Consider the following 16,463-nt stretch of genomic DNA (forward strand, 5'->3'; position numbering starts at 1 on the left):
GAGGCATAGAAAAGAAGAGAAGGCGGAGTCGTAGACTCCTCTGCCAGTCTGTCTGGGAAGTGAGGGAACTTCTGACCGTGAGGGAAGTTCTATCTCAGATTTACTGTCTGCAGAATGAAGCACTGGACTAGGCACTCCCCAAACATTCTGACCTCAACATTCTGTGACCTCGGGGTGTAGGTCTGGGAATAAAGCGTGGGTGCAAATGCAGGGGAAATGGCGTCTCAAAAGAACCGAATAGACGCGGAGGGTCAGCGAGAGCAGCTTTATTAAGCAAGATGAAGGAGGGTTGTCTGTCCCACCCACCCGGGGCTCCAGCCAGGGTGAAGTGTCTGAGGGTCCCTTTCAGGCCACGTCCACGCGAGCGAAGCTCTGGTCCATGCCCAGGCTGTTCTCCACGTACACCTCGTACTTGCCGCTGTCCTCAGGCGTGGCCCGGCGGATAGTCAGCGTCGTGGTGGTACTGCCGATCTCGAAAAACACTCTAGGTGGGAAGAAGGGGAGGACAGGGCCTGCGGTCAGTTTACGCGCGCCCTGGTCGGGTCGAGCTAACTATCCAGCTCTGTTCTTCGCCTCCCAAATTCCCCGCCCCCATCCCACTCCCTCCAGTTTCTGGACCCTGCCCGCCCAAGCTCCTGCTCCAGGCGCTGTCCTTGCTACAAGCCCCGCCCCCCCCCACACCTGTCGTCCTCATCGATGTCTTCCCCGTCCTTGGTCCAGCCCACGTCGGGCGCAGGCTCGCCCATGATCTCGGCAGTCAGCGTTACCGTGGTGCCTTTGCGCGCCTTAGTGTTACTCGGTCCCTTCTGAATCTTCGCCGGTACTAGAGGAAGGGAAAGGGCCACCCAGTGAGGAACCTAGAGGTGAGGCGGGCGGGGGCATCACCTCCCCAGCTAATACCCGGCTCTAAATAGGAGATGGATTTAAGCTCTCTGTGTGACGTTGAGCAAGTCTTTAGCCTCTCTGGGGCATCATCTCGTCAACTGTCAAACGGGACTAACCCTGCCCTTCGCAGAGGTGAAGGGAGGATCAAAAGAGATTCTAGGGGTGAAAGTCCGGGAATGTTCACACATCTCCCGGCGCCTTGGAAATTGCCCTGGGCTGAGAGCCAGAAGACCAGGGCTCTAACCCTGGCTCTGCTTCTGGCTCGCTGTGACCTTGAGGCCCTGGAATCGAGTGACTGAAGCCCATAGCGGACTTCTTAGACTGTATGGGACACAATTCTGGGGTAGGAAAGGACTGCGCGCGGCCGGCGCTGCGCCCTTTCCGTGCCTTAGGCTGTGCCGGGGCTGGGTCACATCCGCATCCGGACTCGGCAAGGCTCAGAGGTAAACGCGGCTGGAGCCGGCTGCGGCCGCCCGCTGTGTGGTGCTGCTCTGCACGGTGGCCCTGCACCCAGGGCGCGCGTACCTTCCACGAGGATGCGTGCGGAGTCCGAGCACTGGCCGAAGGGGTTGGTTACGTTGATGCTGTACTGGCCTAGATCTGCCAGCTCGCCGTCGCGCACCACCAGTGCGACTACGTCAGGGTCCTCGAAGACGTAGCGATACTTGGGCCCGTCGCGCAGCTCCTTGCCGTCCTTGCTCCAGCGGATGAATGGGTCCGGGAAAGCCGAAATGCGGCAAGTCAGCTTAGCCGCGCTGCCCTCAATCAGCACCACATCCTTCAGCGGCTCCAGCACTCGCGGTGGCCCCTTCTCGCGCAGCTCCTTCCGGGACCTACCCGCAGCCCAGGTCAGGGCCCAGAGCTCCCATGACACGGCCCTGGCCGGCCTGCAGCCCTGTCCATCCGTACACCGTCCCCTGCCCACCCCCTCAGCCCACTAGACCCTTAAACATGGGGGTGGGTAGGGAAGGTGATGGCTACTGAATTGTTACCCTAATAAAATTGTCTACTCTGTGTCAGCCACCCTTCCACACCTCAGTAACTGCTCTCCCCTAAGTCCAGTGACCCTAGTGGTCCATGACACTGTGCTCAGCCCCCATCCATCCCCCAAATGCAGTCATGAGCATTCTGCAGCTCCAGCTCCCTTCCTCCAGAGGTTCTCCAGGGCTCCCCCTCACCTGTGGCCCCGGTAAGAGGCCTGGATGCGAATGGCCGCTCTCTGGACCTGGGGGTCCTTGATATCCAGGGTACATCCTGGAGGCGGGGCTGCAGCCACTCGTTTTTTGGCAGGAGCTGCTTTGGACATCTGGAGAACAGAAAACAAAGGGGTCTAGGCTGACAGAGACTCCAAACTTCAGCCCTTTCCCAGCAGATTCAGAACATCTCCTGACGTGGGAGTGTCTAGGGCCGACTTGAGGATCTGAACTCACCGTGAGGGGTTGACTTCGGGACTCGGGTCCACTGGCTGTGTAGCAGGAGGCTCGGAGCCCTTCCAGATGGCACAGCAAGGGCGCGGGCAGGTGCTCAGCCTCAGGCCCAGGTTTTATACATCTCTCCTCTCCTTGCCTTGTTTGGCGTGGTTGCCCCAAGCCCCTGGGGACCCCAGCCCCCGCCCCCTGACCCAGACAGGCTCCTTATTTAGCCTGAGAATGCCTGGGATGCTAACTCAGCCACAGGGGCAGCCCCGGGGGGAAACCTGAGCGGCTCTGGGGTGCCTCACACGTCAGCGCCCTGACAGCTGGGCAGCTGGATGTGGCCCCATGCCCTCCCAGAGCAGGAGGTAGCCATCCCACTCCCAGGAGGAACAGACAAGGCCTCAGGTCGACAAGAGACTCAGCTCCTTGCTGGGGTAGTTTATACTCAGGTCAGTCCCTGGACAGTGGGACAACGTGTCCTTCCTGGACACAGTCAGTGAAGGGGTGCGAGTGTTTGTGGAGGTGCCCTTGACTGAAGCCAGAATAGCGATGGACTTCACTGTCCATCTAGCCAATTATGAGAGGGTCACGTGGCAGTCAGAACCAATCTGGAAGCGCCTTACTCCCCCCACCCCAGGAGTCTAGGGTTGTCATTTCCACACTGTGCCTCCTGGTGGTAAACTGAGATAAACCTAGAGGGGACCTTAAAGACTTTGGGGAACAGCATCCTCTCCTGCCACCCCATTCCCACTCACTCCCCTCCATGTGACATGGTCAGTCAGGCTGGGCTACACTGTCCCTGGAGATTGGCACTAACACTGACTCTAAAACTCTAGGTCTGCCCAAGCCAAGCTCCCTCTCTGGGCATCAGCTGGTGCATAGGGGCATCAGAGCACCTGGGATGAAGGGGTTAATCCCTCTGAGACTTGCCTGGAGTCCAGTCTGCCCAGACCAGGGCACCAGGTAAGCCTTGCTTCTATTCCTTGTAACTGCCTGCCCAGGTCTGGAGCACTGTCACCTTTTGATCAGAGCAATTTTGACATGGCTCTGCTGACATAAATTACCTTTGCTCCTCCGGGTTTGGAACAAGCAGTTCACATGCCATTTCCAATGGAGATGAGAAGGAAGCTCAAGATCAGACGGGGGAGAAGAATTTTACCATTTATCAAGATATGAGTTCAGGCACCTGATTTTTATATGAAAACATTTGCAGTGTGTAGGGGATTAGAGCTTCTCACAGGCAAACTGCATATCTTCATCGCTAAAATGGCAGGTGGGAAAGGTGTCCCTCTGGCCTCTCCAGCTGGCTTTATGATGGTGGGGCTTGCCTCTTCCCTGGGGTCCTGGGAAGCCAGAGAGACTGGGGTGGGCTGGGCAAAGGGTTGCTTGGGCTACATCCAAGAGGCCCTCAACCTCAATCAGCAACACACCAGCACCAGGTCCCTCTGCTCATGGTGAAAGCCTTTATTCCTTTTACATTGCCAAGAGCAGAGTTGCAATGGGAGGAGGGGTGTGGGGAAAAGTCCCTCTGGACACAAGAACTGGCTCCCCCTCCCCCCACCTCAGGGCAGGGCAGCTCAGTTATAGGACCCAGTGACCCTTCCGTGGCACCGCAGGGGGCACTTAGAGTCAAGGCCCCTTAGCCCCCAGCAGAACCCTGGCTTGCCATGGGACTAAGAAGGTCCAGACTGAGTGTCCCTGGGCCCTAGGAAAATGCTCATCTACAGCCCCATCACAGCAGACACGCCAACCAGAGCGCTCACAGCTGCCCTGTGCTGCTGGTACCCCATGTGTCCAGATCGGTGCTCCAACACTGACAGCGTGGGCACGTGGGCCTGTCCTGGCTTCCTCTAGAGCTCTTTACACATCCTGCTCTGACCAATCATCATGATGAAACCCCCTCTGCCCCAGGGGTCAGGACCAGAGCTGCCCTGTCTCCTGGGCAGAGTGCAGAAGGTTGAGCCTGGATTGGGGTGTGGGCTGGTCTATTCCAGAGCCCAGCGTCCTCCCAGTTGTGATGATGGAACATGTGAGAAGAGGTGGGGGCCGCCAGTCTGGTTAGAGGGTGGTGGTGGGGATTCAGTGGTCCTGCCAGGATTCCAGAAACTTTAGATGGAGATACAGACCTACATCTTTCCTCCCTCTAGGAATAAGGGAGACGTGAGGGGCCAGGAGGGTCAAGGGGTGGGGCAGGAAGGTCCCAAGGTGCTATAGCTAGTATACCTTGGCTCTCACTGGCCCGGAGAAGGCTGGAATGCCCCTGTCCCAGTACCCCCAGCATCGTGCACCCCCCGTACCCCTAGCCATCCCTCCCCATAGACCACACACATAGGTCCTGCTGCTTGCCGTTTTTATTTTCCTTGTGACAGACAGACAGACAGACAGCTGCACAGACAGCTGAATGGCTTCGGGGATGGTCAGGACAACATAGGCGGTAGGGATTGGATGGCAGAGAGACTTCATAAAAGTCAATAAATAAATAAATATTAATGGGCAGAGGGGCGAAGGCCACGGAGAGGTGATGAGAACATCCTCGGGCCAGCACAGTGCCCAGAGCTGCATCCACTGGGACAGGAGGAGAGCGCTGGCTCAAGAGACCACTACTTCCAGCCTCCAGCCCTCCATGCTTCTCCTTCTGGGGGTGCTGGCAGCTGGCCACCCCAGCCCCACCCGAGTCGGCTCTCCTCTCCCTCCCCCACCTCACTGCCCTCTCTCACATACTGGCTCTGGCTTCCTGGCACCGTCTACATGTCCTGTTCCTGCTTCACTGACACTCCCAGCCCATGGCCTGTAGACAGCCTGGTCTCCCCGCTTTTCCTCCTCTTCAGCCACTCCTACCCTCCTGGCTTGGTTCTCCCGCAGATGCACTGTCTCCCTCCCCCAGAACCTTCCGAGAGTCTCCCCTTCCCTATTCCTCATCTTCTTTTCCTCGTCACTTGCCCATTCCCTTCTTGCCCCTCTTCCTGTTCCTGACCCCACCAGGCCTGGACAACGGGTCTCCCACTCTGGCTCTGGCCGGGTGGCATTGGCCAAAGCCCGGGGTCTCTGTCCCCGCAGGTCCATGAGGTAATAGCCCGGCCGGATGTTGCTGCTGCTGGTGTCCAAAGCCCCGGGCCCACCCGGCTCAGCGTGGGCCCTGGAATGTCCAGGGGGCGTCAGCAGGAACCCCGAGTCGAAGCCCGAGGCCGGGCTGTGGTCCGAGCCACTAGGGGCTGCCTGGGTAGGAGCGGAGCAGCACCTTGTGACGGGTGGCAGCCTCGGCCCGGCGGCGCAGCTGCTCGCCCAGGAACTCCTTGAGCCGGCTGGTGGTGAAGGTGAGCGTCTGGCGGCGCAGCTTCATCAGGTAGGCGTCCTGCAGCCATGGGTGGGCTAGGCAGTCCTGCAGGGAGGGCCGGCTCCTGCCAGGGGAAGCCAGGGACAGTGAGCCTGCAGGCATGGCTCCCAGAGCAGGGAGGGGGCCCCACCCTCCCAGAGGGCTTTGCCCCTAGTGAGTGAGCTTAGACAACTCTGGGACTCAGTTTCCCAGTCTCTGAAATGGGGACAGTGATTCTGCCTACATCATAGGGCTGTTATGGGTTTTCTGTTTTTTTTTTTTTTTTGCGGTACGCGGGCCTCTCACTGTTGTGGCCTCTCCCATTGCGGAGCACAGGCTCTGGACGCGCAGGCTCAGTGGCCATGGCTCACGGGCCCAGCCGCTCCATGGCATATGGGATCTTCCCAGACCGGGGCACGAACCCGTGTCCCCTGCATCGGCAGGCAGACTCTCAACCACTGCACCACCAGGGAAGCCCCGTTATGGGCTTTAAATGGTGGTAGTGCAGCCACTTAGGAGGAGTAGGAGTAGGAAAAGTAGTAGTAGCAGCAGCAGCAGTGTATTACTGGGGCGGGGGAGGAGGTGGGGGCTTAGGCATGGGCGGGGCCAGGGCAGTCTGAGGCCAGAGGCACGTAATGCTGGGAGGTTGGCAGGTGTGGGACCCACTCACCAGGGATGTACTGAGAGGACCTTTCGCAAGAAAAGGGTGGCGCTCTGGGACGTGTTGGGGTACAGCTGGAAGGCATCAAAGCGGCCCCCCACAATGCGAGACTCCGTTTCCTGGGGGTCTGGCTCATAGAACGGGGAGCGTCCACTGAGCCTGTGGAGGAGACAGTTCAGTTGACAGATGCAGACTGAGGGTCAACTCACAGGTCCAGGGGGACGTTAGTGTGGAGGTTCTTAGGGGCACAGCGCTCGGACACAAGGCTACCCGCACCTGGGAACTCGTGTGTGTATGTGCGTGTGTGTGTGTGTGCGTGCACGAGTGTGCACATGCATATGTGGCTGGGGAGGTGGGGGGGGAGGGTACAGGCAGAGGGTGGGTCCTGGGGGCACTCACATGATGTAAGTGAGCACACCCACTCCCCAGATGTCCGTGGCAGAGCCGATGGGGTCTCCCTTTACCATCTCAGGAGCTGACAGAAGACAAGAGGCCAAGTTGAACGAGCTTCCTGGTGGTAAGGGACCAGGGAGAGGCAGAGGAGGCCCCTGGGGGCTTGAGGAGCAGGACAGTGCCCAGGTCACCAGACCATGGGTACATCAGAGCAGCAGGCCCTGGATTTCAGCGGGCAGAGCGGCCCCCAGGGGAGATGTGGGGCACCTGAGGAATCAGCCCAGGCACTGAATGGTGGGCGGTCCCCAGAACTGCAGAGGAGCTAAGAACCAGGGTCACAAGTTCTCCTGGATCAGCTCCGAAGGTGGGCGCCCATTCACAAAAGGTGTGGCCCACACCGAGATTAAGCACCTTTGAAATCAGCCTGGCTGGCTCTAATCCCAGCCTGCCCCTTCTAGCGACAGGACCCTGGGCAATGTACGAAACCTGTCTGGCTCTCCATCTTCTCATCTGTAAAGTGTGGCTTGCAGAATTACTCGAATGGAGATGACAAACAGAAAGTATCTAGCAGGTAGCTAAATGGTAGCTGGTTTCCCTTTTTTACGTAAATTAATCATTGATTCTCCTGTCTTTCTAGCTTTATCGAGTCCTGGCACTACCATTTATAACTGTCTGATATTGAACAAATACCTCACGGCGCCTCTGTTTCCTCATCTGTAAAATAGGGGTAATATTATGCCAATCGCCAGGGCTGTTATAAAGAGAAACTGAAAAATGTCCATGGAAAGGACTTAATTCATTGTTTGCATACAGTAAGCACTCAATAAATGGCACACAGGTGAGTGAAGTGGGGTGAGCCCTGGCTGCTGCCCCTTTGGCAGTACCCCACCTCCCCCCCGGCTGGCATGGTGCCCTCACCCATGAACTCCAGCGTGCCCGTGCGGTGGCCAAGGGGCCGCAGAGCCTGGGGGTTGTAGGGCTGGGCGCTGCCAAAGTCCACGATCTTAAGGGCGTTGTCAGGGGCCAGGAGCAGGTTGTCTGGTTTGATGTCCAGATGCAGCACGTGGCGGCCATGGAGATAGTCCAGGCCTTGTAGCAGCTGCACCACGTAGGTGGCCACGTCGTCCTCTGAATACCGGAACCTAGAGGGGTGGCGGGGGTGGGTCAGGTGATATCCCAGCTCAGCTCCCCCCATCCTTGATTCCTGCTCCCCCAGAATGCCCAGCTACCTGTCGCTCAGCCCACAGAGGAGTTCCCGGTTGCCACAGCTCTCAGCGATGAGCACGAGGTAACGTGGGGTGATGTAGGCCTCGTGCAGGGACATGAGCCGCTCGTGATGCAGCGTCCGCAGCACTTCGTACTCCTGCAGGACCCGCCGCTTGCCCTCGGCCACATAGGGCACGATCTTGGCCACGAACGTTCGCCCCGTGGCATTCTCCCGGCAGGCGCGCACTACACCAAAGCGGCCCCTGTGTGTTGGGGGGCATATCATAGGCTCAGAGGAGAGAGGGGAACACTTGCATTCTGTGGGCTAAGCAGGGAGTAGCAGCGACTGCTGGGGGCAAGAATGCTGTGGTTCCCAGGGTGGGCTCTGGAGTTCAATCCCAGGAACCTGGGTTTCAGCCCCAGCTCTGCCACTAACTGGCTCAGTACCTCAGGCAAATCCCATAACCTCTCCAACCTCAGTGTTCCCATCCGTGGAATGGAATAATGCAGTGTCTCCCTCTCATTGTCAATATTAAATGAGATCATATGGCCAAAGCGCTTAGCGCGGGGCCTGGCACAGAGAAAATCTGAACTTAATCATGCTAAGGACCCAGATCCCGTCCCATGTCCCGGCTCCCTGCCCCCTCCCCAGGCCCCAGCAGGCTGGTCTCCTCTCCAAATCCCTGTGCTGCCAAAGTTCCACACGCTCCCCGCCTCTGTCCTCCTTCCCTTCCCCAGCCCCGGCCCTGCTTGCCTGGCCTTCTCCTCCAGGAAGGTGTAGGGTTTCTGAGGGGGGCCCTTTCGAAGAGTGGTGCTCTCTGGCCTGGGAGCACTGGGGGGACCACCCCCAGGGGAGCTGACCACGTCCTTGGCCAGGCTGAGGCTCTGCCCAGTCACCTTGGTGGGCTCAGGAGGGGGCTCGGGGGCTGGGGGCTCGGGGGCTGGTGGTGCAGACACAAAGGAGGTCACCATATACAGGGGAGTTGAGGAAGATGCTGTTTTCACCCCTTGAGAGGTGGAAGCTGTGGTCGGGGTCCCAGTGTCGGGGACGGAAGACTTGGGCTCACTCGGGGAGACCTGGGCACTGGGTGGGGTAGCTTCTACTTGCTGGGCAGCCTGCAGGCCCCTGTGCTTTCGTGGGGGGGTTTGGGGTGGTGGACCCACAGCCTTGAGTGAGGACAAGGCCTGGCTGGGGGGTGCTGGGGAAGATGAGGGGCTGAGAAGGGCTGACTGGGGGCCTGGGGGGGCAGGAGCTGGGGAGGGGCTCAGTGAAGGGGCCAGTGAGGTAGGAGAGTCAGGAGGCGGGGTCCTGGCTGGCCCTGAGGTAACAGGGGCATCTCTGTGAGCAGCAGATGGCAGAGCTGAGGCGTCTAAGTGGAGACAGAGAAAATCATCACCATGGTGCCCCAAGGGCAAAACCGGGTGTTCCAAGGAGGGGGTGGACCCTGGACTCAGGGTCCCCTGCCCTCTCTGGACATGCCCCACCCTGTCCCACTGACCTCGCATGGCCCTGACGAGGACCTTGTCAGAAGGGCTGCTGAAAGGCCCTTGCCCAGCGCGGTTGGCACAGGCCACACGGAACCTCACAGTCATGCCAACTGGTAGGTGGGTCACATTGTAGTAACAGTCAGGGATGCCCGAGCTCACGGGATGCCAGGAAGACTCGCCTACAGGCAGCATGGGGGAGGGGCTGAGGCCACAGAAGGGGTGGCCCAAGCTCCCAGTGCCATCTGTGAGGAGCCTGGGGACCTGTGCCCGGGGAAGGCACTCGTCTCCCCAGCTTCTCTGCCTTCCACCCGCCCTCCCTCCCCGCCCCCACCAGCCTGCCGGTCCCTCACCATCTACCCGCTGCTCCAGCGTGTACGTGCAAGGTGCCCTGCTGTCTCCTGGCTTCCAGAGCACCAGTGCCGTGTCCTGGTAGGTCTGGGGCACCTCGGGAGGAGCTAGCTTCCCTGGGATGCCTGGCAAGAGAAAGGGAGCCACAGTGAGCCCCTGTGCCTTAGCTTAGGGCCCATCTCCCATCACAGCCCCCTTGGTCCCTGCCCCGGGCTCACGGGCCACAGCCACGGTGCAGGAGCTGGTGGTGCTGCCCAGGACGTTGGTGGCTGAGCACTCGTAGAGGCCGGCGTGCCGCCTGCCTGCCCGGGGGATGCTCAGCAGCTGCCGGCCGTCTTTGCAGGACACGATGATCACCGAGGGCTCGGACCGCAGGGATTGCTTGTCTGGGGGCAAAGGAGGAGCAGGAAGAGGCTGCTGAGCGAAGCCCCCCTCTGGGCACCCCCAGCTGCCACTTCCCACTGAACATCCCCTGGCCTTGGGGGAGAAGTGATCGCCTCACCTTTCATCCAGGAGATGTGGGGTGCAGGGCAGGCCGCCGGCAGGCAGAGCAGGGTGGCTGCCTCTCCCTCCAGCAGCACCTGGTCCTTGAGTTTGATGTGGAAGACCGGGGGGAAGTCTGGAGGGAGAGCAAAGATAGCCCTGGGTCTGCGGGGCCCCTGGCTCACTCGCTGCTGACTGACGGGAGGATGGATGCATGTGAGAGCTGGCGCTGCCTTCGGGGAGCAGACTGAAAGGCCGTCTCTTCCCAGTCAGAGGGGGAAGTGGAAGGCCTTGCCTTTGAGAATCGCCTTTGGGGCAAGCATCAGTTTGCCAGGCACTCACTGTGTGCAGAATTATCTTCTATTGACTATTGAAGATGCTTGGTAGTTGCTACCTCATATGTTTGTAAGTCACTTTGAGCAGGGCCTGGCACTAAGTAAGTGCTCTGTAAGCACTTATTAGATAAAACAAAACCAAATATTGAAAAACTACAGTGGTTAAGCTCCTGCAATACCTATTACTTCCGGGGCACCGTAGGGCAAGAGACAGGAGCTGGTGACCTGAGCTGAGACTCCCAGGAGTGAACAAATGTTCAGTCAAAACGTGCCATCTCAAAAGACCTGAAGCCAAGGCAAACCCGGGGCAGACCCCGAACGTGTGTCCGTCTCCCCCATCCCTCACGCCCCCTGGGGTCTGGGGAGCCCGTCCCAGACCTTCTACGCACTCCCTCAGGTCAGCTAAGTGGTGAGAGCTTTTGAAGGGGAAAGAGACAATATCTGCATGGCCTTGGACCCTGTCTGTAAATTGAGGAAAATAATAACACCCAGCTCAGAGGGTTGTTATGAGAATTCAAAGAGGCACGTAAAGCGCTTAGCAGATGTCTAACATATAATAAATGCTCGAAGGTGTTAGCTCCTATTGTTGTTGTTGATTATTATCTTGTTACTATGCCCAGTAGAGAAGCCAGGCACAGACCCCCGTGGGAAGAGGCTGTTTCAGCAAAGCTGGCTTCACAGCTGGCTGGTGAATGGGCCCACGGCAGGGCTGCGACGGCCAATGTCTTTGCTGGCCTGTGGCTTCTTAGTGCCATGAGGATTTGCACTCCTGCTCCCTGGGAATGTCTTTTTAGAAAAATCCCATTCTGGTCCAGGGATGGCGGGGTGGGGTGGGGGTGGGGGTGGATTTCTTTCACGTGGGCAGAAAGAGCTGCGGTAGTTACCCCTGGGAGCCCCAGCTGCTGCCTGTCTGCGGAATCAGGAGGGAGAAGGGTACGGCTGAACTGGGCCGAAGAGGATCTGCAGAAGTGGGTGATCAGGACAGCAGCGTGCCCCCTCTCCCACTGTACCCCAGTATTCCCCAAGGAGGGGTCCCACACCGAGGCTCCAATAACATAAAGTGAATACAGTTTCGTCAGTGGGCTGCCTTCAGACCAAGTGAGGGTACTGGGTAGGGGGGAGAGAGAGGAAGCTGAGGAGGAGAGGTGAAAGGTGACCCTGGCCCAGCTCTGCCAGTCCCACCCCCATCTCCCCAGGGGCCAGTCCTAGTTGGTAAAGTGGACATGGGGCCTTCTTCCTGCGGGGAGCAGGGAGAGGATGAAGTAATGGGACACGGCCTCGCCTCGGCAAGAAATCAGCAGCACAAGCAAAATGGAGGTGGGAGGGAGGCCCCAGGTGGGAAGGGATCAGCTGTCCCCAGGCCGCAGTGCTGGTTTCCCTCTCTCTCCCCGCTCCTTCTCCACCACTGCCCCCACCAGCTGGCCTCCCTCCCTCCTGTTCCCTCACTAGAGCCCCACCGTCTACTGCCTCGAGTGAGATGTCCTGGCTCCCCTGACCAAGGCGAGACACGGTTACGTGTCCAGTAGCAAGCCTGGCTGAGGCGCGTCTGGGACAGTTCTGAGGAGTTTTATCGGAAACTGGAGGAGGACAGATGGTGACTGATAAAGGTCCTGCTCGCAGCAGGTTTGGTGGGCCTGCTGCTTTCTGCAGGCTGGTCTGGAAACCCTGGCCTCCTGAACCTTTGCTTGTCGTCCTTGAGTAACACCCCCCTTTCAGGTAGAGGACTGTGGTGACCCAGGTGGAGAATACCTCCCTCCCTGCAGCCCCAGGACAAGTGGCAAGAGGAACGGACCAGGGCATATCTCAGGTGTCCCTCCCCCCAGCAAAGAGCCCTGGAGGCTGCTTATCTGTGTAGGGGCAGAGGGGACAGGGAGGGGCGATCGGGTGTTTGGGGCTACAGAGAAATGGAAGCTTGGAGGCACAGTCCAGACTGCGGGCCTCTAGGCTGGGAGAGAAAGGGTGTCTTTGGGAGCGTGTTCACGCATACACACATCTGCAGGGGGGCTGAGAGGCAGGGAGCCCTATCCCAAGCTCTGTCAGTACCACACCCCAGTGACAGAGACCTTCTGGGGAGGAGGCTGGCCCAAGAAAGGCATTGGTACGATGTCGCGGAGCGACTTGTGGGCTCTGACTGCAGAGGGTCATACAGTCCAGCCCTACCAGCTCTGTGACTTGGACAAGCTACTTAGCATGGCTAAGCCTCTGTTCCCTCACCTGTAAGACAGGGAGATGCCAAGAATAGTTCCTAAGCAATGTGGGAGGGTTGAGTGAGGCAATGCTTGTAACGTGCTTAATAGGACGCTTGGCATTGCTAATTAACAGTAGCTGCTGCTATTACTGTTGTTGTTGTCGTTTCCTGACTCCAGGCTCCCTCCACAGCTGCCAGGGCTCCCCCAATGTGGGCCATCTCCCCACCTTCCGGGCGGCTCAAAGGGGACTACTCACCAAGCAGGCCTCTATTACCTGACTCGCTGCGCACATACTGGTGACCCAAATTCTCCTGGACACTGCCAGAGAGGTTTGGCTGTGACAACCCCTTGTCCCTCCGCAGCCGAGAGAGGCCCCAGCGCAGGCGTCTTCGGCTTTCTGCAGGAGCTGCTAAGAACCAGGCCCATGAGCACCTGCCCAGCCGGTACGAGAGGACAGAGAACTTCTGGCCCCGACCCTAGCCTGTTCCCACACCAGCCTCTGCCCCTCGGCCTTGCGTCAGCCCAGCCCTGCCAGTTCCGTCCTCAGGGCCTCAAGAAACACCTGAGCCTCTTTGCGGTGGGTGTCCCCGGCCCTCTCCTTCTCCCAGAGCGTCCCTCCAGCGCACCTGTCATCCCAGCTCCACACCCGCACTCCAAACACACTCGTTCACACATTCGCCCTCCACTCTCCCGCTGGGCCCCTCCTCACCTGAGGAGCCCGACGTGGCGCTGGCCTCGGAGCCCAGGGACTCCGCGGAAGGCGTGGTGGCGCCGGCCTGGGCGGCCAGCTGGTTGTGCGCGAGGCCCAGGCGCCGCAGACTCTCGCCCTCAGACGTGGCCCTGCGCAGCCGGCTGAACAGCGGCGTGCTACGGACCGACGAGCCCCCGGAGTCCTCGCTGCTGCCGCTGCGCTGCAAGCGGCTCGACAGCCGCTCCAGCGTGGAGCTGAGCCTCCTGCGCACCGCCGGTACCGGGGAGCCCCGTGCCGAGCTGCCGCCCTCTGAGCTCTCCCCATCCCCACCGCGGGCCTCCCAGGCCGGGTGGCGCTGCGCGGGTGGGGTCCGCCGCAGGCGCTGGGACAGCGACAGCGAGAGGCGGCGGACGAGGCCCGGCTCCCCGACCGCCCTGAGGTCCTGCACGGAGCGGGAGCGTTCAGGCCGTCGCACCAGCTCCAGCGGCGTTCCCGCTGGGCTGGGCCGGTACATGCCGTCCTCCTCCTCCGCGCCGCGGAAGAGGCCGCGCTCCTCGGAGCGCGAGCGGCTCAGCAGCCGCAGCCCCCGCGACAGGGGCGACTCACGGCTGCGCTTGAACTTGGCTTCGAACACGGCCTCCGACTCCAGGTTCTCGATGCTGCTGCTGAGACTGCTCCCTGGCCTGCGGGGCACCGTAGGGACCCGGGCTTTCTCGGCTGGCCCTGGCGGAGACCCGGCTGAAGGCAGGCGCTTCTCGGAGGCTCCCGGAGGTGGGGAGGCCACCCTGGCGAACACAGCCGGGTGGGGCTTGGGCTGCGACGGCGATGCGACAGGGCCCTGCGGGGGGCCTTGCGCGTGGCCTGACAGCTGGAGCGACTGCATGATCTGGGCATAGGGTGTGAGGGGGGGCGCTAGGGTTTGCGGAGCTAGGGGGGGCTGTGTAGGCTTGGGGGCTGGTTCTGGCGTGGACTCTGGGGCCTTCTCTCGGGCAGGCTGGGGTGCCGAGGGCTGTGCAGCATCACTGGGTGTGGCGACAGGAGGTTCTGAAGCCTTAGGGGCACTGGGCCGCACCGGGCTAGGTAGCTGGGCCTCGCTGAGGGCGGACAAGGAGGGAGACTCCTGCAGCCTGCGGGCCCCCAGCCGGGCCACGGGGATCTCGAGGGGCGCCCCAGCTCGGCGGTGCCGGCCCCCGGGCTCCGCCTCAGCCTGCGAGAAGCTGCTGCTCTTCTGCAGGCCCCAGGTCTCGGGCGGGTGCTGGTGGTGGGGTGCTGCCTCGCTGGAGGCCGCCCGAGCCAGCCGGGGGTCCCGGGCACGGCCCCCCAGGCTCTCCAGCAGGGGGCCCCTTAGGCCGCTGACCTTGCCATCCTCAGGGCCGCCCCGCAGCAGCCGCTGGCGCAGGGCCTGCAGCCTCTGGGCATACTCGCCCTCGCCCAGGCCTCCTCGGGTCAGGCGGGTGGCCCCCGGGCTGGGGCTTCGGCGCTGCGGCAGCTCTACAGACGCTGCCTTGTGCAGGCCCCGGCCCGGCTCCCTCGGCCCGGCCCGGGGTAGGGCGCTCTCAGCCGAGCTGCCCCTCCGGAGCTCTCCCCGCCGGGGGCTGGGCTCCTGGCCTGGGGAGGGGAGGACCTGAGGGCTGGGGGCCTCCTGGTCCTGAGAAGGGGCCTTTCCTTGCTCCTGCCAGTCCATGGGGGTGGCGGCCCCAGCCTCTGGGGCGCCCAGGGCCTCATCCTCAGTGGGAATGTCAGTGAGGGACACCCGGGAGCCCGAGAACTCAGGCTGCAGTGGCCGGGGCACTGAGGGCAGCTCCTCCAGCTCTTCCTCTTCAGAATCGGAGGAGGACGACAGCCCTCCACTAGGGGGTGGTCTTCTGGGTACGGCCACCCACACCCGCTCCGGGGGTGCCCGCAGCAGCTCAGGGATGGGGCGCAGCACCAGGTGGCACTTGTAGCTGATCTGGGAGCGCTGGAGACAGGGTACTAGAGTCAGACCTGAGGGACCCATGGGGCCAAACTGACCCACTCAGGCCCACCTCATCCCCGGGGGAGAAGGCCTACGGCAGGCAGAAGTGGGAGCTGAGAGAATTAAAAGGTGGATGAAGACAGATGAGCAGAAGTGAGGGCACCTGATAGAAAAAGCAGGGTTAGAGAGAGGAGGCTGTAGAGTGAGAAGATGAAGCCACAGAGCAGGGCCCAGGCAAACTCACCTGCCATCTCCGCCGGGAGAGGAATAGCTTTAAGTGATCCGTGCTCACCTCTGCGCCCCTTGCGTGTGCCTGTAAACCAAGAAAGGGCCTGAGGGAAAGTCCTCTGTCAACCCTAAGCTTCCAGGTTTGGCAATGGAGAGACAACGTCCACAGGAGGGGACAGCAGACAGAGCAGCGTCGAGTCTGGGCCCCTGGGGCTCCCGGGGCTCCCTTTCCCAGGGGATCTGTCACAATAACTCCCACACTCAAGGTTCCCACGTGTGGACGAATTGCCTGAACCTAAGCGGTGAGGCAGGAAATCGGTGGCTCCCAGGCTTCAGAGCTTACGCCAGGGCTCAAGGCCCTGTCCTGGTACACTGGCTGCCCTGGGAGGCCCGTGCTCAGGCCCCCAGCTTGAACCCTGCTCCCCAGCTCACCATCTGTCTCCATGTAGAGACAGTGCCCCAGACATCTATCTGGAGCCTTGCGGGGCCAGACCTCAGATGCTTCCCTCAGCCACCTTTTCAGAGCTCATTTCTGATCTGAGAGACCAGGCTTGTACTCCAAGGACAGATACCAGAATGACCTCAGCCTTCTGTTGACCCAGCACAATGCTCCCTGGACGGTTTGCTCAGTCGTTCTTTCTGGGTCATTTGCTGAACCCCTCCCTCTGCCTGGCGCTGTGCCCTGCAGTGCTGGAATTTGAAGATGAGTGAGAACTCTGCCATAGGGAGTTCAAAACCAAGAGGACGGGCTTCCCTGGTGGCGCAGTGGTTGAGAGTCCGCCTGCCGATGCGGGGGACACGGCTTCGTGCCCCGGTCTGGGAAGATCCCACATGCCGCGGAGCGGCTGGGCCCGTGAGCCATGGCCGCTGA

General features: G+C 60.7%; 2 protein-coding genes across 8 annotated transcripts in view; both read right to left on the reverse strand.

Annotated features, from left to right (window-relative positions):
- Positions 1-297: 297 nt before the first annotated feature.
- Positions 298-2,191, reverse strand: SPEGNB (SPEG neighbor; the record flags this gene model as incomplete). The annotated part of the gene is made up of 4 exons (XM_082657855.1): positions 298-484; positions 682-823; positions 1,411-1,718; positions 2,064-2,191. 4 exons carry the CDS (start codon positions 2,189-2,191, stop codon positions 346-348), a joined length of 717 nt encoding a protein of 238 aa, XP_082513981.1. The 3' UTR covers positions 298-345.
- A 2,449-nt stretch (positions 2,192-4,640) lies between these two features.
- Positions 4,641-16,463, reverse strand: part of SPEG (striated muscle enriched protein kinase) — a 56,618-nt gene continuing 44,795 nt past the window's right edge. For 4 of the 7 annotated variants that reach the window (XM_082657827.1, XM_082657825.1, XM_082657829.1 and 1 more), the window contains 13 exons: positions 15,609-15,677; positions 13,426-15,367; positions 12,991-13,125; positions 10,212-10,328; positions 9,928-10,095; positions 9,712-9,834; positions 9,373-9,540; positions 8,628-9,243; positions 7,897-8,136; positions 7,586-7,809; positions 6,674-6,749; positions 6,284-6,433; positions 4,641-5,698 (listed from right to left, as the gene is read on the reverse strand). In XM_082657827.1, the coding sequence (XP_082513953.1) occupies positions 5,506-5,698; positions 6,284-6,433; positions 6,674-6,749; positions 7,586-7,809; positions 7,897-8,136; positions 8,628-9,243; positions 9,373-9,540; positions 9,712-9,834; positions 9,928-10,095; positions 10,212-10,328; positions 12,991-13,125; positions 13,426-15,367; positions 15,609-15,677 (4,221 nt within the window). In that variant the 3' untranslated portion in view covers positions 4,641-5,505. The remainder of the gene's footprint in view (positions 5,699-6,283; positions 6,434-6,673; positions 6,750-7,585; positions 7,810-7,896; positions 8,137-8,627; positions 9,244-9,372; positions 9,541-9,711; positions 9,835-9,927; positions 10,096-10,211; positions 10,329-12,990; positions 13,126-13,425; positions 15,368-15,608; positions 15,678-16,463) is intronic. The other 3 variants (XM_082657833.1, XM_082657826.1, XM_082657832.1) reach the window with 1 other exon arrangement.

This window comes from Grampus griseus (assembly GCF_964374135.1).
Source record: "Grampus griseus genome assembly, chromosome: 7".
Classification (NCBI taxonomy): domain Eukaryota; kingdom Metazoa; phylum Chordata; class Mammalia; order Artiodactyla; family Delphinidae; genus Grampus; species Grampus griseus.